This window comes from Melozone crissalis, unplaced genomic scaffold (assembly GCF_028551555.1).
Source record: "Melozone crissalis strain CALT ecotype California unplaced genomic scaffold, PUWL_Pcris_2 ptg000011l_1, whole genome shotgun sequence".
NCBI classification, from domain to species: domain Eukaryota; kingdom Metazoa; phylum Chordata; class Aves; order Passeriformes; family Passerellidae; genus Melozone; species Melozone crissalis.
The window spans coordinates 4,269,100-4,295,799 of record NW_026535789.1 but is presented as its reverse complement, the minus strand read 5'-3'; the positions used below and the strand labels follow the sequence as shown (position 1 = coordinate 4,295,799).

At 57.4% G+C, this 26,700-nt stretch overlaps 6 gene segments (V, D, J or C); 2 read left to right on the top strand and 4 right to left on the bottom strand.

Annotated features, from left to right (window-relative positions):
• Positions 1–543: 543 nt before the first annotated feature.
• On the bottom strand, positions 544–6,253 carry LOC128933582 (immunoglobulin heavy variable 3-30-like; the record flags this gene model as incomplete). The annotated part of the segment is given in 3 exon segments: positions 544–622; positions 3,560–3,642; positions 5,915–6,253. Coding segments are annotated over 3 exon segments (501 nt in total), but the record flags the coding sequence as incomplete, so codon positions are not given.
• A 1,570-nt stretch (positions 6,254–7,823) lies between these two features.
• LOC128933581 (immunoglobulin heavy variable 3-43D-like) lies at positions 7,824–8,152 on the top strand (the record flags this gene model as incomplete). The annotated part of the segment is given in 2 exon segments: positions 7,824–8,103; positions 8,145–8,152. Coding segments are annotated over 2 exon segments (288 nt in total), but the record flags the coding sequence as incomplete, so codon positions are not given.
• Positions 8,153–8,249: 97 nt separating this feature from the next.
• LOC128933579 (immunoglobulin heavy variable 3-20-like) lies at positions 8,250–8,660 on the bottom strand (the record flags this gene model as incomplete). The annotated part of the segment is given in 1 exon segment: positions 8,250–8,660. A coding segment is annotated over 1 exon segment (411 nt), but the record flags the coding sequence as incomplete, so codon positions are not given.
• A 2,861-nt stretch (positions 8,661–11,521) lies between these two features.
• LOC128933578 (Ig heavy chain V region 914-like) lies at positions 11,522–12,406 on the top strand (the record flags this gene model as incomplete). The annotated part of the segment is given in 2 exon segments: positions 11,522–11,812; positions 12,374–12,406. Coding segments are annotated over 2 exon segments (324 nt in total), but the record flags the coding sequence as incomplete, so codon positions are not given.
• On the bottom strand, positions 12,403–17,426 carry LOC128933577 (Ig heavy chain V region 914-like; the record flags this gene model as incomplete). The annotated part of the segment is given in 2 exon segments: positions 12,403–12,465; positions 17,085–17,426. Coding segments are annotated over 2 exon segments (405 nt in total), but the record flags the coding sequence as incomplete, so codon positions are not given.
• A 2,246-nt stretch (positions 17,427–19,672) lies between these two features.
• Positions 19,673–23,716, bottom strand: LOC128933576 (immunoglobulin heavy variable 3-23-like). The segment is given in 4 exon segments: positions 19,673–19,678; positions 19,832–20,148; positions 21,749–21,955; positions 23,620–23,716. Coding segments are annotated over 4 exon segments (627 nt in total).
• Between the last annotated feature and the right edge of the window lie 2,984 nt (positions 23,717–26,700).

Below are 26,700 nucleotides of genomic sequence, written 5' to 3'. Positions count from 1 at the left end.
TGGGCTCCGGGGGGCCGTGACCCTGCTAGAGTGCAGGGGGGAACTCCAGCCCCCCGGGGGGTCCCTGCGCCTCCTCTGCCGAGGGGCCGGGTTCGATTTTGGCAGTTTTGGGATGGGCTGGATGTGCCGGGGACCCGGGCAGGGCTGGAGTGGATCACAGCCATCTGGAGCAGTGGTGCCACCTACTACTCACTATCTGTGAAGGGCCGGGTCACGATCTCCAGGGACAACGGGCAGAGATCGGTGATGCTGACCATGAACAACCTCAAGGACGAGGATTCTGGATAATATTTCTGTGCCAAGGATGCTGATGGTTATGGTGCTGCTCCTAATGCTGGTGGGGGATGGGGTGACCTTCACTGTCAGCATAACCAGCACCATAATTATAGTAAACAGGAGCAGATCTGGTGCAGAAATAGGTCCAGAATCCTCGTCCTTGAGGTTGGTCATGGTCAGGGACATGGAGCTCTGCCCATTGTCCCTGGAGATCGTGAAGCGGCCCTGCACCGAATCCGCGTAGTAGGTGTAACCCCCACTGCCATACTAGATGCTGGCGATGAATTCCAGCCCCTTCCCGGGTCTCTGCCGGATCCAGAACAGGTCAAATTTGTCAAAATCAAACCTAGACCGCAGGCAGAGGAGGATCAGGGACCCCCTGGGGGGCTGGAGGTCCCTCCCGCACTCCAGCAGGGTCACGGGCGCCCGGAGCCCTGCGGAAAAAGGGGAAATGGGGATGGGAAACCTGATTGGTCGAGGGCCTCAAAGCAGGTGTGGCAACCTGGAGAAAGGGACTGGACCCTCCTGGGAGGAGGATGATGAACTCCAAGAGACCCAATTTGGGGCCAAGAGCCAGGATTTGGATCAACGGTTGAGCTTTTCCATCCCCTTTGTCCCACAGGGCTCCGGCCGGCCGTGACCCTGCTGGAGTGTGGGGGGGACCTCCAGCCCCCCGGGGGGTCACTGCACCTCCTCTGCCAAGGGTCCGGGTTCAGTTTTGGCAGTTTTGGGATGGGCTGGTACCGGCAGAGACCCGGGCAGGGGCTGGAGTTCGTAGCACAGATCAGCACTGGTGGCACCACCCACTATGGAGATTCTGTCAAAGGCCGGGTCACGATCTCCAGGGACAACGGGCAGAGCTCGGTGATGCTGACCATGAACAACCTCAAGGACAAGGATTCCGCCATCTATTTCTGTGCCAAGGATTCCTATGGAGGCTGGAATGCTGCCCATGCCATTGGTTTCACTCCCGGTGGTTGGGTTGCTGTTTGGGGTCCTGGCACCGTCCCTCTCCCCAGCTGTCCCCAGACCCTTCCCCAAACCCCCCTGACCCACCCCTGACCCTTTGTCTCAGCCCCGCCCCCTTTGCCCCAACGCTGCACATTTGCCCCAAACCCTGCCCTGGGTCTGGCCCCAAACTCAACTCTCGGCCCTAGATCTCCCCCTTGTGCCCCAAAATTGCCCCAAAGAGCCGAGATTTGCGGGCAGCGGGTGAGGTTTGGGCCACCGGCTGCGGCTGGGAGCCCAGAGTAGGGATTTGGGGCAGAATTGGGCGAGTTTTGGGGCCAAAGAAGGAGGGTTTGGGGCAGAACCAGTTTGGGGGTTTGGGGTCTTTGGCCACCATTGGAGGAAATGGGGGAGACCTGGGCCAAGGGGTTAGAATGAGGTCAAGGGTTGAGATTTGGGTAAAGGTTCTGAGTTTTGGGGAAAAGAGGGGCTCAGGCAAGGGCGCTGCCACCACCGGCACGGTCCATGTAAGCAGCAGCAGCAGCCCAAGCAGCACCAGCAGCTTTTGCACAGAAATAGGATCCGGAATCCTCGTCCTTGAGGTTGTTCATGGTCAGCGTCACCGAGCTCTGCCCGTTGTCTCTGGAGATCCTAAACTGGCCCTTGACCGATGGGGCGTACCATGTGCCGGAACCATCGCTCCTGAAGTAAGCGACGAATTCCAGCCCCTGCCCGGGTCTCTGGCTGATCCAGAACATGGCAAAACTGCTGAAACTGACCCCGACCCCTCGGCAGAGGAGGCGCAGGCAGCCCCCGGGGGGCTGGAGGTCCCCCCCGCACTCCAGCAGGGTCACGGCCGGCCGGAGCCCTCCGGGACAAAGGGGAGATGGGGATGAGGCCAAAGTTCAACCCTTGACCCCAAAGTCCCAACTATTGCCCCAGGTTGTGACAATTTGTCCTTCTCCTCCTGCTCCTGATCCCCCTCCCAGCTGGGTCTCATCCCTTTTTCCAGCTGGCCACACCCACTTAGGGCCCACAGCCAATCAGGTTTCTCATCCCCATCTCCCCTTTGTCCTGCAGGGCTCCGGGCGGCCGTGACCCTGCTGGAGTGCGGGGGGGACCTCCAGCCACCCGGGGGATCCCTGCGCCTCCTCTGCTGAGGGTCCGGGTTCAGTTTTGGCAGTTTCCAAATGGATTGGGTTCGACAGAGACCTGGACAGGGGTTGGAGTGGGTTGGAAGCATCAACAGTGGCTGCAGCACCGACTGCGCACCATCAGTCAAGGGCCGGTTCACGATCTCCAGGGACAAGTGGCAGAGCTCAGTGACACTGACCATGAACAACCACAAGGACGACGATTCAGCCGTTTATTTCTGGGTCAAACTTTGCAATGCTTATGCTGGCAATGCTATTGATGCTGGAATCAATCCAGATAGTGAATATGATGGTCAAAATATTTTCCCAATCCCAGAGATCCTTCCCAAAAATCCTGGCTCTTTTTCTCACATCTCAGATATTTTCCCCCAAACTGCACTGTCACTTCCCCAGTTCCCAATTTCCCCCAATTTTCCCCATTTCTCCCCAGTCTGTCCCTTCCCCTCCATCCCAGTGTGGAATGGGGATCACTCCAGGGCCCTTTGCACACAAAGCTTTTTGTGCAGCCGACGCTCTGCCGCAGCGCCCCGAGGCTGAGCTGCCCTCTGCCAAACACAGATGTTCACAATGACCAAACCAGGAACTTTCTGTTTCCTTTCCTGCCCCGGCCGGGCCCCAGCAGCTGCCGGGGAGGAAGTGGGGGGAGGCTGCGGAGCCCCAAAATCGCGGCGTCTTCTCCTCCCTCCCTCCCTCCCTCGCTCCCACCTGGGGCTTCACTGCTCCCTCAGCGGCCTCGGTGTCTGGTGCTGCTCCTTGGGGCTTGGCTGGAATCCTATCTCTGGGACCTCTGAAGAAAAAACCCTTTTCTTTTTCCCAAAAACACATGAAATATTGTGGAGATGAAACTGTTGAAATTGATCGCGAGCCAAGGGCTCCATGCTGAGAGAAGCAGATGGGTGCAAGGGTGGAGTCACCTGAAACGTTCCATCGGTCAAGGGCCGGGTCAGCACGGCCAGGGACAGCGGGCTGAGCTCGGTGACGCTGGCTATGTGTGACCACAGGGGAAAGGTCTGGGGAAAGCTGAGGACACAGCGATGGGGACAGGGCCAAAAGCACTGGCAATATCAGCATTGCCACCAGAAATACGCTTGGCACAGAAATAGGATCCGGAATCCTCGTCCTTGATGTTGTTCACGGTCAGCGTCACCGAGCTCCGCCCGTTGTCCCTGGAGATCCTGAACCGACCCTTGACCGAATCTGAGTAGCCAATGCCACCACCGTTGCTCTTGATCCCCGCGATGTATTCCAGCCCCTGCCCTGGTCTCTGGCAGATCCAGAATATGGAGAAACTCCTTAAACTGAATCCAGACCCTCGGCAGAGGAGGCGCAGGGACCCCCCGGGGGGCTGGAGGTCCCCCCCGCACTCCAGCAGGGTCACGGCCGCTCCCCCATCCCCAAACCTTCACTGGTTTTGCCCCAGAATCCTTTTTTCTTGCCTCAAATTTCCAGCAGAGGTTTCCTGTATTGAAAAGTTCCTTAAACCCTGCAATTAGCCCCAATCCACCCATTAATTAATTGGACACCTCTGCCTGACTTTTGCATCCCTTCATCCCCATCTCCCCTCTGTCCCGCAGGGTTCCAGGCGGCCGTGACCCTGCTGGAGTGCGGGGGGCACCTCCAGCCCCCCGGGGGGTCCCTGCGCCTCCTCTGCCGAGGGTCCGGCTTCAGTTTTGGGAGTTTTTCCATGCAATGGGCCCGACAGAGACCCGGGCAGGGGCTGGAGTGGGTCGCGGGGATCAGGAACGATGGTGCTTACACCAGCTATGCACCATCATTCAGGGGCTGGGTGAGGATCTCCAGGGACAATGTGCACAGCTCGGTGATGCTGACCATGAACAACCTCGAGGACAAGGATTCCGGATCCTATTTCTGTGCCAAATCTGCTGCTGCTGGCAATTGGGGGGATGCTGCTGCATATCCTGAAGACACCAGTTGTGGATCCACCCCCGTCCCCCCATGTCCCCCCGGTTTCGGGTCCCCAGACCCTTCCCCCAAACCTCACCCACTGACCCTTGGTCCCAAATCTCCCCCATTTGCCCCAATGGTCGGCACTGACCCCAAACCCTCCCCTGCTCCTGCTCCAGAGCTCAACCATTGGCCCCGAACCTTCACCCCTGGGCTCCAGTTCAGGCCTCCTCCAATCAGGGCCTGGGAACTGGGGGAGATTTGGGTGAAATGGGCAAAACTGAAGGAAAGTTGAGAGTTTGGGCAACAGGGGCTGAGTTTGGGGGAAAAGGGCTGAGATTTCAGGAGATGGGCTGGGACTTTGGGGAAGGTTTAGATAATTTTGTGATACTTGGGAACACAGAAGAAAGGGCTTGGGAGGACAACCACCATCAACACCATGAGCATAAGCGCCATTACCACAGCCACTGCTGTAACCACTCCAGCGCCTGCCCGGAGCTCTGGCGAACCCAGACATGGAGAAACTTCCAAAATCGAACCCGGCCCCTCGGCAGAGGAGGCGCAGGGACCCCCCGGGGGGCTGGAGGTCCCCCCCTGAACTCCAGCAGGGTCACGGCCGCCCGGAGCCCTGCGGGACAAAGGGGAGATGGGGATGAGGACAAAACTCAACCCTTGACCCAAATCGTGACTCCTGGCCCCAAATTTTGACACTTCTGCCACCATATCCTCATCCTGGCTGCCGTCTCATGTGGGTCCTGCCCCTTTTTTCTGCAAGCCATGCCCATTTTCTCATTCTGGACCAATCCGATTTGTCATTTCCATCATCTCCCCTTTGTCCCGCAGGGCTCCGGGCGGCCATGACCCTGCTGGACTGCAGGGGGGACCTCCAGCCCCCCGGGGGGTCCCTTCGCCTCCTCTGCCGAGGGTCCGGGTTCAGTTTCTGGAGCTACGACACGTACTGGGTGCGCCAGAGACCTGGGCAGGGGCTGGAGTGGCTCGCAAGCATCTACAGCAATGGTGGCACAACTTACTACGTGCCATCGGTCAAGGGCCGGTTCAGGATCTCCAGGTACAAGGGGCCGAGCTCAGTGATGCTGACCATGACCAACCTCAAGGACGAGGATTCCACTGTTTATTTATGTGCCAAACGTGACAATGGTTATGCTGCTGTCAATGCCACTGCTCTTTTTTCTTCACTTCTGGTAGCGACCATGATGGTCACCAAATTTCTCCAATCCCAGAGATCCTTCCCCCAAATCTCGCCCTTCCCCTCACCCTGGGGTCGTTTGTCCAGAATCATCCCCCAAATCTCAGCCTTTCACCCCAGATTTCCGCTCCCTTCCCTTGTGACCATTTGCCTGAGAATCCCTCTGGGGCAGCCCCAAATCTGCACCCCTGGCCCTAAACCCGTGCTGGGGGCACTGAATCCGGAGGGTTTGGCACAAAAATTGGCACCAAGGGTGAAGGGGTGGGGCCGAGGGTTGGGAATTTGGGGGAGAATGGGGGAGATTTGGGAAGGGCCAGTTCAGGGCTGGGACACGGGGACAGGAATGGGGTCAGGGACTGGGGACTGGGGGAAGGGTCTGGGGAACGGGGACGGGAGGGGAACCTGGGGACATGGACAGGGCCACACGATAAGCAGCAGCCTGATTTTGGTAACCACTATCAGCACCCTTGGCACAGAAAGAGGATCCGGAATCCTCGCCCTTGAGGTTGCTCATGGTCAGCGTCACCGAGCTCTGCCCGTTGTCCCTGGAGATCGTGAACTGGCCCTTGACTGATGGCGCGTAGTAGGTGTTGGCACCATTGTAGTAGATGCCTGCGACGTATTCCAGCCCCTGCCCGGGTCTCTGGCGGATCCAGTACATTCCATAATCCCCAAAACTGAACCCGGACCCTCGGCAGAGGAGGCGCAGGGACCGCCCAGGGGGCTGGATGTCCCCCCCGCACTCCAGAAGGGTCACGGCTGCCCGGAGGCCTGCGGGACAAAGGGGACATGGGGATGAGGAACCTGATGGGTGAAGAGTGCCCAAGTTGGAGTGGCACGCTTGAAAAAGTGGTGGGATGCACGTGAGAGGAGGATGATGAACTCCCAGGGTTAGAATTTGGGGCCAAGAGTAAGGATTTGGGTCTAGGTTTGAGCTTTGGCCTCATCCCCATCTCCCCTCTATCCCGCAAGGCTCCGGGCGGCCGTGACCCTGCTGGAGTGCGGTGGGGACATCCAGCCCCCCGGGGGGTCCCTGCGCCTCCTCTGCCGAGGGTCCGGGTTCGATTTTGGCCGTTTTGGCATGGGCTAGCATCCCTAGAGGCCTGGACAGGGGCTGGAAGCAGTCGCCAGTATCATCAGCAGTGGCAGCGCCTACTACGCGCCATCTGTCAAGGGCCGGTTCACGATCTCCAGGGACAACGGGCAGAGCTCGGTGGCACTGACCATGAACAACCTCAAGGTCGAGGATTCTGCCACCTATTTCTCTGCCAAATCTTACAATACTGGTAGCGCTTATGCTGCTGCTTATATTGACCATTCCGGTGGTGGCACCACCCTATCAGAGCCCCTATGGTCCCCAATCCCAGACCCTTCCCCCAAACCTCAGCCCTTGACCCTTTGTCCCAAATCTCCCCCATTTGCACCAATGGTCAGCACTGACCCCAAACGCTCCCCTGCTCCTGCCCCAAAACTCAACCATTGGCCCCAAACATTCAAACACGTCCCCCAGTTCAGGCCTTGCTCTCCAAGAGTTCTCATTTCAGACTGTGCCCGATCAGCCAATCAGACTTCAGGGAGCTGGGGGAGAATTGAGTGAAATGGGGAAAACTGGGGAAACTCCAGGGCTGCGGCAACAGGGGCAGAGTTTGGGGGAATATAGCCAAGATTTGAGGAGAAGGACTGGGATTTTGGGGAAGAATCTGTGGCGATTGGAGACATTTGGTGACCATCAAGGGCATGGGATCTCTGAGAGCATCATCAATAAAAACATAACCAGCGCCCCAATATTTGGGACGTCTGGCGAGAAATAGGATCCGGAATCCTCGTCCTTGAGGTTGCTCATGGTCAGCGTCACTGAGCTCTGCCCGTTCTCCCTGGAGATCGTGAATCGACCCTGCACCGATGGACTGTAGATGGTGTAGCCTCCATTGTAGGTGATGTGGGCGACAAACTCCAGCCTCTGCCCAGGTCTCTGGCGCACCCAGAACACGTCGTGATTGGCCAGAGTGAACCCAGAGCCGATGCAGAGCAACGTCAGGGCCCCCTGGGGGGCTGGTGGTCCCCCCCGCGCTCCAGCAGGGTCACGGCCGCTCGGAGTCCTGCGGGACAAAGGGGAGAGGGTGATGGGGCGATTCAAAAGCCAGGTGCCGGTGTCGAAATTATTAATGGGTCGGCTGGGGCTAATTGCAGGGTTTAAGGTATTGTACAATAATGGAAATTTCTGTAGAATATTTGAGTCCAGACAAAGGGAATTTGGGGCAAAACTGGGGAAGGGGATTGGGGAGTGGACGTGACGCTGCTGGAGTGCGGGGGGGACTTCCCGCCCCCCGGGGGGGTCCCTGCGCCTCCGCTGCCGAGAGTTCGGGTTCATTTTCAGCAGCTTTGGGATGGGCTGGATGCGCCAGATGCCCGGGCAGGGGCTGGAGTGGATCGCAGCGATCTGGAGCAATGGTGCCACCTACTACTCGCTGTCGGTCAAAGGCCAGTTCACGACTTCCAGGGACAACGGGCAGAGCTCGGTGACGCTGACCATGAACAACCTCAAGGACGAGGATTCCGGATCCTATTTCTGTGCCAAGGATGCTGATAGTTATGGAGCTGCTCCTAATGCTGGTTGGGGATGGGGCCATGGTCGGCACTCTCAATATAACCAGCAGCATAAGCGCCACCGGTACCCGGAGATTTCGCGCAGAAACAGGAGCCGGAGGGGCCAGGAGTTAAGATTTGGGGCCAGAGCAGGGCAGGGTTGGGACGCAGGGTCAGGAGTGGGGTCTGGGGTTGGAGGGAATGATCTGGGGCACGGGGACAGGAACAGGGGTAAGGACACCACCACCAACATCAGCATCAGAAGCAGCACAACAACTGTAAGCACCCTTGGCGCAGAAATAGGATCCGGAATCCTCGTCCTTGAGGCTGTTCATGGTCAGCGTCACCGAGCTCTGCCCGTTGTCTATGGAGATGCTGAACCGGCCCTTGACCGATGGTGCGTAGCCAATGTTTCCACCGTTGTTGCTGATCCCTGCCACGAATTCCAGTCCCTTCCCAGGTCTTTGACGCATCCAGCCCATGTTGAAATTCCCAAAATCGAACCCGGACCCTCGGTAGAGGAGGCGCAGGGACCCCCCGGGGGGCTGGATGTCCCCCCCGCGCTCCAGCAGGGTCACGGCCGCCCGGAGCCCTGTGGGACAACGGGGAGATGGGGATGAGGAGCTGGATTGGTTATGGACCCAAAGTGGGCACCGCCATGCCAGAAGAAGTGTGCGGGATCCACCTGGGAGGATTGGCAGGTGCTGCAGGAGGAGGATGGTGAGGTCCAAGGGTCCCAATTTGTGTCCAACATAAGGATCTGCATGGAAGAATCAATATTTGGGTTGATTTTTAGCCCCATCCCTATCTCCCCTCTGTCCCGCAGGGCTCCGGGTGGCCGTGACCCTGCTGGAGTGCGGGGGGCACCTCCAACCCCCCGGGGGGTCCCTGACGTTGCTGTGCTGAGGGTCCGGGTTCTGTTTCTGGGGTCACTCCATGCAATGGATCCGCCAGAGGCCTGGGCAGGGGCTGGAATGGCTCGCGGTGATCCACAGCTCTGGAGGTTACACCCACTACGCCCCGTCGGTCAAGGGCAGGGTCAGGATCTCCAGGGACAACGGGCCGAGCTTCACAACACTGCCCATGCTCGACCTGCAGGACGAGGATTCTGGATCCTATTTCTGTGCCAAAGCCGCTGGGGCTGATGGGGATTACCATCATGCCAATGCTATTCACTCCACCCCTATTGTTGTGGTCCCAAATGTCCCCATTCCCCAAACCCTGCCTCAAAATCCCAGGCCTCGTCCTCCCTCTCTGTGACTGAACTCGTGTCCCCAGCCCCGGGCCCAGCGTTGACCTTTGGGGCAGAGTTTGGGGGAAGATCAACGGCCAAGGGTTGGGATTTGGGGCCGGAGAGGGGAAATGGAAATGGAGAAATGGTCACGGGCAGGGTCAGGGGCTGGGAGCTGGGGAAGGGTCTGGGGAACGGGGACAAGTGGGGGTGCTGTGTTTGGTGTGGGGCAATCACTGGGAAGGTCCCCATGAGCAACAGCAACAGGAGCACCAGTATTGTAAGATTTCCCGAAGAAATAAACAGCAGAATCCTCGTCCTTGAGGTTGTTCATGGTCAGCGTCACCGAGCTCTGCCCGTTGTCCCTGGAGATCGTGACCCGGCCCTTGACTGATGGCGCATACCAGTTGCTCCCACCATTGTTGGTGATACTTGCGAGCCATTACAGTGCATTCTTTGGTGTCTGTGGATACCAGCCCATCCCAAAACCCCCAAAATCGAAGCCGGACCCTCGGCAGAGGACCCCCCGGGGGGCTGCAGGTCCCCACCGCACTCCAGCAGGGCCACAGCCGCCCAGAGCCCTGCGGGACAAAGGGGAGATGGGGATGAGAAACCTGATTGGTTGTGGGGTCAAAGCGGGTGTGGTCTGCTGGAAAATGGGATGTGACTCACCTGGGATGAGGATGATGAACTCCAAGGGTCCCAGTTTGGGGCCAAGGTTCAGGATTTTGGTCAAGGGTTGAGCTTTGTCCTCATCCCCATCTCCCCTTTGTCCCGCAGGGCTCTGGGCGGCTGTGACCCTGCTGGAGTGCGGGGGGCACCTCCAGCCCCCCGGGGGGTCCCTGACGTTGCTGTGCCGCGCATCTGGGTTCAATTTTTGGAGTTTTGGAATGTTCTGGATCCATCAGAGACCCGGGCAGGGGCTGCAATTCGTGGCATACATCAACAGTGGTGGCACCACCATCTACTCACAGTCGGTCAAGGGCCGGTTCAGGATCTGCAGGGACAACGGGCAGAGCTCGGTGACCCTGACCATGAACAACCTCAAGGTCGAGGATTCTGGATCCTATCTCTGTGCCAAACGCTCCAGTGATTACGCTGGCAATGGTAATGCTGCTGGTTTTGGCATCAATCCTGGTAGTGACCATGGTGGTCTCCAAATTTCCCCAATCCTGGCGATCCTTCCCCCAGATCCCAGCCCTTCTCCTCAAAACTTCACTATTTCCCCCCAAACTCCACCCCTGCTGACCCAAGTCTGGACTTTTCCCCAATTTTGCCCATTTCCCCCAAATCTCGCCCTTCCCCTCACCCTTGGGCTGTTTGCCCAGAACCATCCCCCAAATCTCAGCCATTCACCCCAGATTTCTGCTCCCTTCCATTGTGACCACGGGCCTGAAAATCCCTCTGAGGCAGCCCCAAATCTGTACCCCTGTCCCCAAACCCGCACTGGGGGTACCGAATCCGGAGGGTTTGGCAAAAAAATTTCTTAGAGTCAAGATGTGGGTCCGAGAGTAATGAATTTGGGGGAAAATGGGGAAGGTTTGGGGAATAAGCAGTTCAGAGCTGGGACACGGGAACAGGAATGGGGTCAGGGGTTGGGGATTGGGGGAAGGGTCTGGGGAACAGGGGCAGGGGGGGACACAGGGACGGAGATGGGATCAAATGATAAGCAGCAGCCTGATTTTGGTAACCACTATCAGCACCCTTGGCACAGAAATAGGTGGCGAAATCCTCGTCCTTGAGGTTGTTCGTGGTCAGCGTCACCGAGCTCTGCCCGTTGTCCCTGGAGATCGTGACCTGGCCCTTGACTGATGGCGCATAATAGGTGCTGGAACCATCCCTGTAGATTCCTGCGAGCCACTCCAGCCCCTGCCCAGGTCTCTGGCGCACCCAGTTCATGGCAAAACTGCCGAAACTGAACCCGGACCCTTGGCAGAGGAGGCGCAGGGACCCCCAGGGGCTGGAGGTCCCCACCGCACACCAGCAGGGTCACGGCCGCCCGTAGCCCTACGGGACAAAGGGGAGGTGGGGACGAAAAACCTGATGCTTTGAGGGCCTCAAAGCAGGCGTGGCAACTTTTAAAAGAGGGAGGATCCACCAGGGTGGTGCATGATGAACTCCAAGGGTCCCAATTTGGGGCCAAGAGTCAGGATTTGGGTCAAGGGTTGAGCGTTGCCCTCATGCCCATCTCCCCTTTTTCCCGCAGGACTCCGGGCGGCTGTGACCCTGCTGGAGTGCGGGGGGCACCTCCAGCCCCCGGGGGGGTCCCTGCGCCTCCTCTGCCAAGGGGCTGGGTTCAGTCTTGGGAGTGTTGCAATGGGATGGATGCGCCAGAGACCCGAGCAGGGGCTGGAATTCATCGCCAGTATCAGCTACAATGGTCGTAGCACCAACCACGAGCCATCAGTCAAGGGCCGGTTCACGATCTCCAGGGACAACGGGCAGAGCTCGGTGACGCTGACCATGAACAACCTCAAGGACGAGGATTCCGCCTCCTATTTCTGTGCCAAGGGTGCTGCTGGCTGTGCTGGTTATACTGGTTCCTCTTGTATTGACCCCGCACCCATTGCTATGTCCCCCCTGTCCCCATCCCCCGGATCCCTCCCCCAATCCCCAGCCCCTCACCCCATTCCTGTCCCCGTGTCCCAGCCCTGAACTGGCTCTGTCCCAAATCTCCCCCATTCTCCCCCAAACTCCAAACTCTCGGACCCACCCCTTCACCCTTGGTGCCAATTTTGGTGCTGAACCCTCAAGATTTAATGCCCCCAGCTTGGGTTTTGGGCCAGGGGTGCACATTTGGGGCTGCCCCAGAGGGATTTTCAGGCCAATGGTGACAAGGGTCAAGGGCTGAGGTTTACGGGAAGGGTCTGGGTTTGAGGACAGAGGGGACACCACATGGGAGCAGGGCCAAAACCACCATGACCAACATCACCACAATCAATATCCTCACCAGCAGCAGAAGCACAACAATCATCCCAATTTTTGGCACAGAAATAAAGAGCGGAATCCTCGACCTTGAGGTTGGTCATGGTCAGCGTCATCAGACTCTGCCCGTTGTCCCTGGAGATCCTGAACCGGCCCTGCACAGATGATGATTAGGCGTAGCTGGAACCATCGTTCTTGATTGCTTCGATGTATTCCAGGCCCTGCCCTGGTCTCTGACGAACCCAGTACATGGTGAAACTCCAGAAACTGAACCTGGACCCTCGGCAGAGGAGGTGCAGGGACCCCCTGGGGGGCTGGAGGTCCCCCCCGCACTCCAGCAGGGTCACGGCCGCCCGGAGCCCTGCGGGACAAAGGGAAGATGGGGATGAGGCCAAAGCTACACCCTTGACCCAAATCCTGACTCTTGGCCCAAAATTTTGACACTTCTGCCACCACATCCTCATTCTGGCTGACCTCTCACGCTGGTCCTGCCCCTTTTTCTGCAAGCCATGCCCCTTTTCTCATTCTGGACCAATCAGATTTGTCATTTCCATCATCTCCCCTTTGTCTCGCAGGCCTCCGGGCGGCTGTGACCCTGCTGGAGTTCGGGGGGCACCTCCAGCCTCCCGGGAGGTCCCTGCGCCTCCTCTGCCGAGGGTCCGGGTTCAGTTTCGGGAGCTACGACATGGACTGGGTGTGCCAGAGACCCGGGCAGGGGCTGGAGTGGTTCGCAGAGATCAACACTGGTGGCAGCGCCTGGTACGCGCCGTCAGTTAAGGGCCAGGTCACGATCTCCAGGGACAACGGGCAGAGCTCGGTGACGCTGACCATGAAAAACCTCAAGGACGAGGATTCTGGATCCTATTTCTGTGGGAAATCTGCTTATAACAATTGGGGTACTGGTGCTGGTGTGGATGGTTTTGGTCCGGACCCTGTGGCTGTGTCCCAGCCAGCTCCCAAATCCCAGACCCTTCCCTAAAACCCAAACCCTTTTGCCTATTCCTGGCTCTGTCCCAAACCTAGAGCGGTTCTTCCCCAAATTCTCCTTACCTGGCAAGAAAGTTGACCCAAGCCTTTACCTTGGCCTCAAATCTCCACTTTTAATTCAAAGTTTTGGGGCAAAAAGAGGAGATTTGGGCTCTGGAGTTGTGGTTTGGGGTCAGCGGGTGAGAATTGGGGCCGAGGCAGAGCAAGGTTCGGATGAATGGTCAAGGGCTCCGTGAGGGCTGGGGGTTTGGGGGACACAGGGGAGGGGGGGCACAGTCAAATCTTTAAATAACACCAGCAGGATCATACCAAACATTAACAGATTGGCACAGAAATAGGTGGCAGAATCCTCGTCCTTGAGGTTGTTCATGGTCAGCGTCGCCGAGCTCTGCCCGTTGTCCCTGGAGATCGTGACCCGGCCCTTGACTGAGGGTGCATAGCCGGTGCTGGAACCATCGCTCTTAATCCCCCCGAGCCACTCTGTCACCTGCCCAGCTCTCTGGCGGACCCACTGCATCCCAAAATTCCCAAAACTGAACCCGGACCCTCGGCAGAGGAGGCGCAGGGAGCCCCCGGGGGGCTGGAGGTCCCCGCCAAACTCCAGCAGGGTCATGGCATCTGACTCCATTATGCAGAATGCTGAACAATTGCTCTATTAAATCTCTACTATATTACATAAATATTATATTTTATTACATTAATACAATATTATATCTCATTATTTGTATATTACATCTAATTAATAATATATTATATCTCATTAATACTTTATTATATCTCATTAATTCTATATTATAACTCATTAATACCATATTACAGCTCTTTAATACTACATTACATCTCCTTAATGGTATATTACATCTCATTAATACTATATTATATCTCAATAATTCTATATTATATCCCATTAATACTATATTACATCTCATTAATGCTATATCTCATTAATTCTATATAACATCTCATAAATGCTATTTTATATCCCATTAATACTATATTGTATCTCATTAATGCTATATTACCTCTATACTAAAGATATACTAAAAGAATTCTGTACAAAAGACACGAAAAAATCCTAAAGAATCCCGGTGAGAGTCTGACAGAGCCAGGTCACGGCTTGGAGCCCATTGGCCAAGGAAACAAAACAATCTGCAGCAGAACCCAGATGATGAATCCCTGGAGGGGAACAATCCCCCTGACACTTTCCACACGTGCAGAAACAGCAGGAGCAGCGATGAGAGATGGGAATTTTTTCCTCTTCATCTTCTCTCTGTGCTGCTCCAGGAAAAATCCTGTGACAGAAAGAGAGAGACAGAGAGAGAGAGGGAGAGAGAGAGAGAGACAGAGAGAAAGAGGGAATGGTGTCTGACTCTGTGCTGGGAATGAGAATGGCACAGCTGGTCCTGGTGCCCATCTCCCCTTTGTCCCGCAGGGCTCCGGGCGGCCGTGACCCTGCTGGAGTGCGGGGGGGACCTCCAGCCCCCCGGGGGGTCCCTGTGCCTCCTCTGCCGAGGGGCCGGGTAAAATTTCGGGAGTTTCTCCATGTGATGGGTGCGGCAGAGACCCGGGCAGGGGCTGGAATTTGTGGCAGGGATCAAGGACAATGGTGGCAGCATTGCCTATGCGCCATCGTTCAAGGGCCGGTTCAGGCTCTCCAGGGACAACGGGCAGAGCTCGGTGACGCTGACGATGAACAACCTCAAGGACGAGGATTCCGGATCCTATTTCTGTGCCAAATGCGTTGATGGTGGTTGTGCCAGTAGTGATGGTACTGTTGGTGTGGCATTTATTGCTGGTTCTTGTCTTGGTCCCAAATCCCTCCACTTTGTTCCCAAATATCCCACAGTCCTCTGATCTCTCCACCAAATCTCAGCCCTTTTCATCAAATCTCGGCCATTTTACCCCAAACTCCGCCCCTGCTGCCCCAACCCCTGAATTTCTCCCAGTTATTCCCATTCCACCCAAATCTCCCCCAGCTCCCAAGACCTGGTTGGAGCAGGCCTGAACTGGAGCCCAGGGGTGAAGGTTTGGGGCCAATGGTTGAGTTTTGGGGCCGGAGCAGGGGAGGGTTTGGTGCTGACCTTTGGGGCAAATGGGGACAAAGGGTCAAGGGCTGGGTCAATGCGTGAGGTTTGGAATGAAAATCAGAACTCTGGGGACACATTGATGGGAGTGGTATGAAAGGCAGGAGCTTGAGACCATCAGGGGCACCGTAACCATTAGCAGCAGCCCCAAAACCGTCAGCAGCCCTGGCACAGAAATAGGATCCAGAATCCTTGTCTTGAGGTTGTTCATGGTCAGCGTCACCGAGCTCTGCCCGTTGTCCCTGGAGATCCTGAACCGGCCCTTGACCGATGGCGCGTACTCGGTGTAACCTCCAGGGTCACTGATACTTGCGACGTACCCCAGGACTTGTCCGGGCCTCTGCCGATACCAGCCCATCCCAAAACTGCTGAAACTGAACCCGGGAACTCGGCAGAGGAGGCGCAGGGACCCCCCGGGGGCCTGGAGGTCCCCCCCGCACTCCAGCAGGGTCACAGCCGCCCGGAGCCCTGCGGGACAAAGGGGAGATGGGGATGGGAAACCTGAATGGAGAAGAAGCTTTAAAATGAGCGTGGCCAGCTGGAAAAAGGGGTGGGACCCACCTGGGAGGAGGATGATGAACTCCCAGGGTCCCAGTTTGGGGCCAGAAGTCTGGATTGGGGTCAAGGGTTGAGCTTTGGCCCCATCCCCATCTCCCCTTTGTCCCACAGGGCTCCGGGCGGCCGTGACCCTGCTGGAGTGCGGGGGGGACCTCCAGACCCCCCGGGGATCCCTGCACCTCCTCTGTCGAGGGTCCGGGTTCGATTTTCGCCAATTTGGGGTGGGCTGGATCCGCCAGAGACCCAGGCAGTGGCTGGAGTGGCTCGCGGGAATCACCAACACTGGTGAAAACATCGGCTATGCGCCATTGGTCAAGGGTCGGTTCAGGATCTCCAGGGACAAGGGGCAGAGCTCGGTGACGCTGACCATGAACAACCTCAAGGACGTGGATTCCGGATCCTATTTCTGTGCAAGGGATTTTTGCGCTGGTTTTTGGGCTGTTGCTAATTATAGTGACAATGCTGTTAATAGCGTCAAACTTCTAGATTTCCCCCAATTTTCCCCATCTCTCCCCAGTCTGGCCCTTCCCCTCGGTCCCAGTGCAGAACGGGGATCGCTCCAGGACCCTTTGCACACAAAGCTTTTTGTGCAGCCAGCGCTCTGCCGCAGCGCCCCGAGGCTGAGCTGCCCTCTGCCAAACACAGATGTTCACAATGACCAAAACCAGGAACATTCTGTTTCCTTTCCTGCCCCGGCTGGGCCCCGGCAGCTGCTGGGGAGGAAGTGGGGGGAGGCTGCGGAGTCCCAAAATCGTGGCGTCTTCTCCTCCCTCCCTCCCTCCCTTTGTCCCACCTGGGGCTTCACTTCTCCCTCAGCGGCCTCGGTGTCTGGTCCTGCTCCTTGGGGCTGGGCTGGAATCCTCTCAGGGAGCTCTGAAGAAAAAACCCTTTTTTTTTTCCCAAAACCACATGAAAGTTAGAGGAGATGAAATTGTTGAAATTGACCTCGAGCCGAGGGCTCCATGCTGAGAGAAGCAGATGGGCGCAAGGGTGGAGTCACCTGGAACCTTCCATCGGTCAAGGGCAGGGTCAGAATGGCCAAGGAGAGCTCAGGAGCCAAAATGGCCCCAAATGGGCCCCGAGCTGGGCTGTGGGGCCAGGAGCTGAGAATGTGGGGCAGAGCCATTGCAGGGTTGGGGCAAGGGGACAGGAATGGGGACAGGGGTTGGGGATTGGGGAAGGGTCTGGGGAACGGGGACAGGGGGGGAAAGGGTGAAGGGGACGGGGTTAAAAGCATCAGCACGAGCAACATTTCCAGTAACAGTGGTTTTGGCACAGAAATAGATGGCGGAATCGTCGTCCTTGAGGTTGTTCATGGTCAGCGTCACCGAGCTCTGCCCGTTGTCCCTGGAGATCGTGAACCGGCCCTTGACCGATGGCGCGTCGAAGGTGCTGCCACCACTGTTGATGCTTCCAACCCACTCCAGCCCCTGCCCAGGTCTCTGTCGAACCCAATCCATTTCGAAACTGCCAAAACTGAACCCGGACCCTCGGCAGAAGAGGCGCAGGAACCCCCTGGGGGGCTGGAGGTCCCCCCCGCACTCCAGCAGGGTCACGGCCACCTGGAGCCCTGCGGGACAAAGGGGAGATGGGGGTGAGGACAAAGCTTAACCCTTGACCCAAACCCTGACTCTGGGCCCGAAACTGGGACCTTTGGACCACGCCATCCTAGTTGTCCTGCTCCGGCTGCCCCTCTAAGGTGAGTCCCACCCCATTTTCCAGTTTGACACACCCACTTTGAGGCCCTCAGCGAATCGGGTTCCTCATCCCCATCTCCCCTTTTTCCCGCAGAGCTCCGGGCATCCGTGACCCTGGTGGAGTGTGGGGGGGACCTCCAGCCCCCCGGGGGGTCCCTGCGCCTCTTCTGCCAAGGGTCCGGGTTCAGTTTCGGCAGTTTTGGGATGGGCTGGCATCGCCAGAGACCCGGGCATGGGCTGGAAGCAGTCGCCAGTATCAGCAGCAGTGGCAGCGTCTACTGTGCAGATTCGGTCAAGGGCCGGTTCAGGATCTCCAGGGACAACGGGCAGAGCTCGGTGACGCTGACCATGAACAACTTCAAGGACGAGGATCCCGCCGTTTATTTCTGTGCCAAATCTTACAGCATTGGTAGCGCTGCTGCTGCTGCTGCTTTTACTGACCGTGTCGATAGTGGCATCGCCGTTTCTGAGCCCCTCATGTTCCCAAATCTCAGACCCTTCCTCCAAATCTCAGCCCTTGACCCCATTCTTGGCCCTTTGTCTCAGATCTCCCCCATTTCCAACACCACTAACCACGAAACGGCAACCCGCGAAGTGCTTCTGCCCCAAACCCAACTAAGTTGGCACCAAAAATCGCCCGAATCTGCCCCAAATCCCCACTTGTGCTCCCTGCAGCAGCAGCCGCTGACACAAATCCTCAACCTTTGTCTCAAAATCGAGACCCTGGGCCTCAAACCCCGACCTTCAGAGCAAAGTTTTGGGGAACAAAGAGGAGATTTGGGGCCAGGAGTTGTGGTTTGGGGTCAGCGGGTGAGAACTGGGGCCGAGGCAGAGCAAGGTTGGGATCAATGGTCAAGGGCTGGGTGTGGGCTGGGGGTCTGGGGGAAGGGTCTGGGGAACGGGCACGGGGGGGACACAGGGATGGGGGTGGGTACACCATGGGCATCGTCACTACAAGCAGCATGTTCAGGGTAATTATTAGCAGCACACTTAGCGCAGAAATAAATGGCGGAATCCTCGTCCTTGAGGTTGTTCATGGTCAGCGTCACTGAGCTCTGCCCGTTGTCCCTGGAGATCGTGAACTGACCCTTGAACGATGGCGCGTAGTAGGTGTTGGCACTGTTGAAGTAGATGCCTGCTACGTATTGCAAAGCCTGCCCGGGTATCTGGCGGATCCAGTACATTCCATAATCCCCGAAACTGAACCCAGGCCCTCGGCAGAGGAGGCGCAGGGAACCCCCAGGGGGCTGGAGGTTCCCTCCGCACTCCAGCAGGGTCACGGCTGCCCGGAGCCCTGCGGGACAAAGGGGAGATGGGGATGAGAAACCTGATTGGTTGAATGTCTTATACTGCATGTGGCCAGCTGGGAAAAGGGACAGGACCCACTTGGGGGGAGGATGATGAACTTCAAGAGTCCCAATTTGGGGCCAAGAGTCAGGATTTGGGTCAAGGGTTGAGCTTTGGCCTCATCCCCATCTCCTGTTTTTCCCGCAGGGCTCCGGGCAGCCGTGACCCTGCTGGAGTGCGGGGGGGAACTCCAGCCCCCCGTGGGTCCCTGACATTGCTCTGCATTGGCTCTGGGTTCACTCTGGCCAATCACGACATGTTCTGGATCCGCCAGAGACCCGGGCAGGGGCTGCAGTTGGTCGCCCACATCACCTACAATGGAGGCTACACCATCTACAGTCCGTCGGTGCAAGGCCGGTTCACGATCTCCAGGGACAAAGGGTAGAGCTCGGTGACTCTGACCATGAACAACCTCAAGGACCAGGATTCCGGATCCTATTTCAGTGCCAGACGTCATAAATATTGGGGCATTGATTATGTTTTTATTGATGACATCGGCAGAGATCCCACACTCATTATGGGAAACAAATATCTCCAGACCCCAGCGATCCTTCCCCCAAATTCCAGCCCTTCACAAATCTTGATCATTTCCCCCCAAACTCTGCCCCTGCTGCCCCTACTCTAGAATTTCCCCCAATTTTGCCCATTTCACCCCAATCTCCCTCAGCTCCCGGGCCCTGATTGGAGGAGGCCTGAACTGGAGCCCAGGGGTGCAGGTTTGGGGCCAATGGTTGAGTTTTGGGGCAGGAGCAGTGGAGGGTCTGGGGTCAGTGCTGACCATTGGGGCAAATAAGGGAGATTTGGGATAAAGGGTCAAGGGCTGAGGTTCGGGAGAAGGGTCTGGGATTGGGGACAGGGGGGGCTCAGACAGGGGTGGTGCCACCACTGGCACGGTCAATATAAGCAGCATCAGCACCACCACCAGCACCACTGTCTTTGGCACAGAAATAGGTGGCGGAATCCTCGTCCTTGAGGTTGTTCATGGTCAGCGTCACCGAGCTCTGCCTGTTGTCCCTGGAGATCCTGAACCGGCCCTTGACTGACGGCGCGTGGTAGGTGCTGGAACCAGAAGGGCTGCTGATCCCCGCGAGCCACTCCAGCCCCTGCCCGGGTCTCTGGCGGATCCATTGCATGGGAAAACTGCTGAAACTGAACCCGGACCCTCGGCAGAGGAGGCGCAGGGACCCCCCGGGGGGCTCGATGTCCCCACCGCACTCCAGCAGGGTCACCACGGCCCGGAGCCCTCCAGGACAAAGGGGAGAAGTGTGCAGAGCTTTGTGGACAGCTGGTTGGCTTTTAAAGGCCACGTCGACATAATGCCGCTGGTTAAGCTTGAAGGGGACAAGTACAGGAGCCAGCAGCCAGTGTCCAATGACAGGCAAGGACATTGTGCCCTTGGTGGTGCAGCAGGATAGGGGAGAGCATCTTTGGCAGGAATACGAAGTGAAGTTTCAATAAAATATCCACAAGAATGCAGAAGGAGGCGCAGTTGGCTTATGAGTAACCGATCAATGGTGAGCTCGCCTTTGCAATATGCATGAGCCTCATTAACACCGATATAAAGATCTGTGCCTATTAATAAAGATTTGAGACTTTCTGATCACTCATATGGCGTGCCGCATTTCTCCCGCCCATCCCAAAAGAGATGGGGACGGCGAAAGCTCAATCCTTGACCCCAAAATCCCAGCTATTGGCCCCAGGTTGTAACAATTCGTTCTTCTCCTCCTGCTCCTGGTCACCCTCCCAGGTGGGTCTCATCCCTTTTTCCACCGTGGCACACCCACTGCAGGCCCACAGCCAATCAGGTTTCTCGTCCCCATCTCCCCTTTCTCCCGCAGGGCTCTGGGCGGCCGTGACCCTGCTGGAGTGCAGGGGGGACCTGCAGCCCCCCGGGGGTTCCTTGTGCCTCCTCTGCCGAGGGTCCGGGTTCAGTTTTGGGAGTTACCCCATGTACTGGGTCCGCCAGAGACCCGGGCAGGGGCTGGAATAGCTCGAAAGCATCTACATCAATGGTGGCACCACCTACTACGCGCCATCGGTCAATGGCCGCTTCACGATCTCCAGGGACAACGGGCAGAGCTCGGCGACGCTGACCATGAACAACCTCAAGGATGAGGATTCCGGGTCCTATTTCTGGTCCAAGGGTGCTGATGCTTATTGCTGGAATGCTGCTGCTTATGGTGAAGGCCCAAGTGGTTGACCCGTGCCCCCGTCTCAGTGTCCCCTCCTGTCCCCAAACCCCCAACATTTCCCCCAATTCTCAGCCCTGGGCCCATCCCCGCCCAGGGGTCTCTGTCCCAATCCCCACTGGGACGGCGCTGTGGGGACCCCTCTGGAGCCGTTCGGTTTCCCACCATCGCTCTCCTCACCGGGCTGTGGCCATGGGGACGTGCCGGCGGCTCACGGCCCTGGCAGCACACACAGAACTCAATGGCACAGCTCACCGTGAGAGGTTTGTGGCCAATCACACAAAGCAAAGGCAGATTGATATGGTGGGGCCGGATCTGGGACATCCTTGTCAGTTTTGGGGAATTTGGTAGGGACGTGGAGCCCAGAGCTGAGGTTTGGGGCCAAGAGCTGAGATTGGAGCAGAACCAGTTCAGAGCTGGGACACGGGGATGGGAATGGGGTCAGGGGCTGGGGATTGGGGGAAGGGTCTGGGGAATGGGGACAGGTGGGGACACAGGGACGGGGATGGGGACAATACCACAGGCGTCATTAGCAGCAGCATTGTTATAATAACCCCTGGCACAGAAATAGGATTCCGGAATCCTCGTCCTTGAGGTTGTTCATGGTCAGCGTCACCGAGCTCTGCCGGTTGTCCCTGGAGATCGTGAACCGACCCTTGACCGATGGCGCGTACGCGGTGTAGGAATCATCGCTGTAGATGCCTGCGAGCAATTCCAAACCCTGCCTGGGTCTCTGACGGACCCAGCTCATGGACTGACCCCCGAAATTGAACCCAGACCCTCCGCACAACAACATCCGGGTCTCCCCGGGGGGCTGGAGGTCCCCCCCACACTTCAGCAGGGTCTCGGCCACCCGGAGCCCTGCGGGACAAAGGGGAGAAGGGGATGAGGCCAAAGCTCAACATTGACCCAAATCCTGACCTTTGCCCCCAAACTGGGACCCTTTGTCATTCTCCTCCAGAACTTGGTCACCCTCCAGAATGGATCCAATACTTTTTTCCAACTGGCCTGAATGACTTGGGGACTCTCGACCAATCAGTTTTCCCAACCCGATCTCCCCTTTGTCCTGCAGGGCTCCGGGCGGCCGTGACCATGCTGGAGTGCGGGGCAAACCTCCAGCTTCCCGGGGGGTCCCTGACGTTGCTGTGCCGAGGGGCCGGGTTCAGTTCCGGGAGTTACCCCATGATCTGGATCCGTCAGAGACGCGGGCAGGGGCTGGAGTGGCTCGCGGGGATCAGGAACGATGGTGCTTACACCTAATATGCGCCATCGTTCAAGGGCCGGTTCAGGATCTCCAGGGACAACGGGCAGAGCTCGGTCACGCTGACCATGAACAACCTCAAGGACGAGGATTCCGGATCGTATTTCTGTGCCAAATCTGCTGCTGAGGGCAATTGGGGCGATGCTGCTGCATATGCTGAAGACACCAGTTGTGGATCCACCCTCGTCTCCATGTGTCCCCCTGTCCCCAATCCCAGACCCTTCGCCCAAACCTCACCCTTTGACCTCAGCCCTTGACCCTTTGTCCCAAAGCTCCCCCATTTGCCCCAATGGTCAGCACTGACCCCAAACCCTCCCCTGCTCCTGCCCCAAAACTCAACCATTGCCCCCAAACATTTTCCCGGGGGCTCCAGTTCAGGCCTCCTCCAATCAGGGCCTGGGAACTGGGAGAGATTTGGGTGAAATGGGCAAAATTGGGAGAAAGTCAAAAGTTGGGGCAAAGATGGTGGACATTCAGGGAGAAGGTCAAGAATGAGGTCAAGGTTTGTGATTTGGGGCAGGATTTGGGGATTTTGCGACATTTGGGCAGCCAGGGATTGGGGTATGGGGCCACCACCAGCATCGTTGCCATGTCCAGAGCTCCTAGAGAGGATTCTAGCCCAGCGCCAAGGAGCAGCACCAGACACCGAGGCCGCTGAGGGAGAAGTGAAGCCCCAGGTGGGACAAAGGGTGGGAGGGAGGAGCAGACGCCGCGATTTTGGGGCTCCGCAGCCTCCCCCCACTTCCTCCCCAGCAGCTGCCGGGGCCCAGCCGGGGCAGGAAAGGAAACAGAAAGTTGCTGGTTTTGGTCATTGTGAACATCTGTGTTTGGCAGAGGGCAGCTCAGTCTCGGGGCGCTGCGGCAGAGCGCTGGCTGCACAAAAAGCTTTGTGAGCAAAGGGCCCTGGAGCGATCCCCGTGCCATACTGGGACGGAGGGGAAGGGCCAGACTGGGGAGAAATGGGGAAAATTGGGGGAAATTGGAAGTTGGGGAAGTGATGGTGGGGTTTGGGGGAAAATATCTGAGATGTGAGAAAAAGAGCCAGGATTTTGGGGAAGGATCAGAGAATGCTGTGATTTGTGGGAACACAGAAGAGAAGGCTTGAGGCCACAACCACCATCAACACCATGCGCATAAGCAGCATTACCACAGCCAGTGCTGTAACATTTGGCACAGAAATAGGCTCCGGAATCCTCGTCCTTGAGGTTGTTCATGGTCAGGGTCACCGAGCTCTGCCCGTTGTCCCTGGAGACCCAGAACCAGCCCTTGACCGATGGCGCGTAGTTGGCGTAAGCCCCACTGCTGTGGATCCTTGCGACGTATTCCAGTCCCTGCCCGGGTCTCTGGAAGATCCAGTTCATGTCGTAGCTCCCGAAATCAAACCCGGACCCTCGGCAGAGGAGGTGCAGGGACCCCCCGGGGGGCTGGAGGTCCCCCCCGCACTCCAGCAGGGTCACGGCCGCCCGGAGCCCTGCGGGAGAAAGGGGAGATGATTAAAAATGCGAAACCTGATTACTTGAGAGGCTAAAAGTGTGCGTCACCTGCTGGAAAACATGACTGGTATCACCTGGGAGGAGGATGATGAACTCAAAGGGTCCCAGTTTGGGGCCAAGAGTCAGGATGTGGGTCAAGGGTTGAGCTTTGGCCTCATCCCTATCTCCTCTTTGTCACGCAGGGCTCCGGGCGGCCGTGACCCTGCTGGAGTGCGGGGGCACCTCCAGCCCCCCGGGGGGTCCCTACGCCTCCTCTGCCGAGGGTCCGATTTTGGGAGTTTTGGGATGGCCTGGATGCGCCAGAGACCCGGGCAGGCTTTGCAGTTTGTGGCGAGTATCACCAGTGATGGCGCCACTCCCAGATACGTGCCATCATTCAAGGGCCGGTTCACGATCTCCAGGGACATCGGGCAGAGCTCGGTGACGTTGACCATGAACAGCCTCAAGGACGAGGATTCCGCCGTTTCTTTCTGTGCCAAACGTTGCAATGGTTACGCTGGCAATGCTATTGACGCTGGTTTCGGTGTCGCTTCTGGTAGTCACCATGATGGTCATGAAATGTCTCCAATCCCAGAGATCCTTCCTCCAAATCCAAGCCCTTCTCCTCAAATCTTAACCATTTTCCCCCAAACTCTGCTCCTGCAGACCCAACTCACCCTTTCCTCCCAATTTTGCCCATTTCTCCCCAATCTCTCCTAGTTCCCCTGCGTCCCAGTGTGGAACGGCAATCTCTCCCGGGCCCTTTGCACACAAAGCTTTTTGTGCAGCCGGCGCTCTGCCACAGTGCCCCGAGGCTGAGCTGCCCTCTACCAAGCACAGATGTTCACCATGAACAAAACCAGGAACTTTCTGTTTCCTTTCCTGCCCCGGCCGGGCCCCGGCAGCTGCTGGGGAGGAAGTGGGGGGAGGCTGCGGAGCCCCAAAATCGCGGCGTCTGCTCCTCCCTCCCTCCCTCGCTGTCACCTGGAGCTTCATTTCTCCCTCAGCGGCCTCGGTGTCTGGGGCTGCTCCTTGGGGCTGGGCTAGAATGCTCTCTGGGAGCTATGGAGAAAAAAACCTTTTTTTTTTTTTCCCGAAAACGCATGAATTTTTGTGGAGATGAAACTCTTTAAATTGATCTCGAGCCAAGGGGTTCTTGGTGAGAGAAGCAGATGGGTCCAAGGGTGGAGTCACATGGAACGTTCCATCGGTCAAGGGCCGGGTCAGCACGGCCAGGGACAGCGGGCTGAGCTCGGTGACGCTGGCTATGTGTGACCACAGGAGAAAGGTCTGGTGACAGCTGAGGACACGGGGATGGAGACATGGCCAAAAGTACTGGCAATATCAGCATTGCCACCAGAAATACGCTTGGCACAGAAATAGGATCCGGAATCCTCGTCCTTGAGGTTGTTCATGGTCAGCGTCACCGAGCTCTGCCCGTTGTCCTGGGAGATCGTGACTCGCCCCTTCACCGATGGCGCGTAGAAGGTGTTGACACCATCAGCATTGATCCCAGCAACGAATTCCAGCACCTGCCCAAGTCTCTGGCGGATCCAGAACATTCCAAACTCCAAAAACTGAACCCGGACCCTCGGCAGAGTGGGCGCAGGGACCCCCCGGGGGGCTGGAGGTCCCCCCCGCACTCCAGCAGGGTCACGGCCGCCCGGAGCCCTACTGGACAAAGGGGAGATGGGGATGAGGCCAAAGCTCAACCCTTGACCCAAATCCTGACTCTGGGCCCAAATTGGGACCCTTGGAGTTCATCATCCTCTTCACAGATGGGTCCCATCTCTTTTTCCAGATGGCCACGCCCACTTTGTTTACCTCAACCAATCAGGTTTCTCATCCTCATCTCCACTTTGTCCAGCAGGGCTCCAGGCAGCCGTGATCCTACTGGAGTGCGGGGGGGACCTCCAGCCCCTCGAGGGGTCCTTGCGCCTCCTCTGCCGCACATCTGGCTATGATTTCATGAAATTTGGCATTGGTTGGATGCGCCAGAGGTCTTGGAACACGCTGGAATTCATTGCAGGGTTCAGCAGAAAGAGTGGCAAAACTTTCTATGCAGATTCAGTCAAGGGCCGGTTCACATTGACAAGTGACAACGGGCAGAGCTCGGTGACGCTGACCATGAACAACCTCAAGGACGAGGATTCCGCCACCTATTTCTGTGTGAAATCTGCCTTTGACAGTTGGTATGTTGCTTCTGATATTCGTTTTTCTGGTGGTTGAGTTGGTTTTGTCCCAGTCCCCATCCGTATCCCCATTCCCCAGACCCTTCCCCCATTCCCCATCCCCTGACTCCACTCCTCACCCGCTGTCCCAGCCCTGCCCTGGCTCTGCCCCACATGTCCTCTCTGGGCCACACTCAGTGCCCTCGCTCCCCAAATGTCTGGATTTGAGCCCAAAGTTGAGCTGAGGGGTCAAGAATTCAAATTTTTGCCCAAAATTCCCATTGCGAGGCCAAGGGGCAGATTTGGGTCGGTGGCTCTGACTCGGTGCCCGCAGGGGAGATTTGGGGTGAAACTGGACAAGTCTGAGGGGCAATGGTTGGGATTGGAGGGACGAGGCAGAGCTCAGGGTGAAACCGGCCCTGATTTGGGGGCAGGAGCTGAGATTTGGGGGCAGGAGCTGAGATTTGGGGCCAGGAGCTGAGATTTGGGGCCAAGAGCTGAGATTTGCAGCCAGGAGCTGAGATTTGGGGCAGCTCCAGTTCAGAGCTGGGACACTGGGACAGGAATGGGGAGGGGGCTGGGGTTTGGGGAAAGAATCTGGAAAATGGGGACAAGTGGGGAAACAGCAAAGCGGATGGGGACAAAAAGATTTGCAGCAACAGCCCAAGCAGCACCAGTAGATTTGGCACAGAAATAGGATCT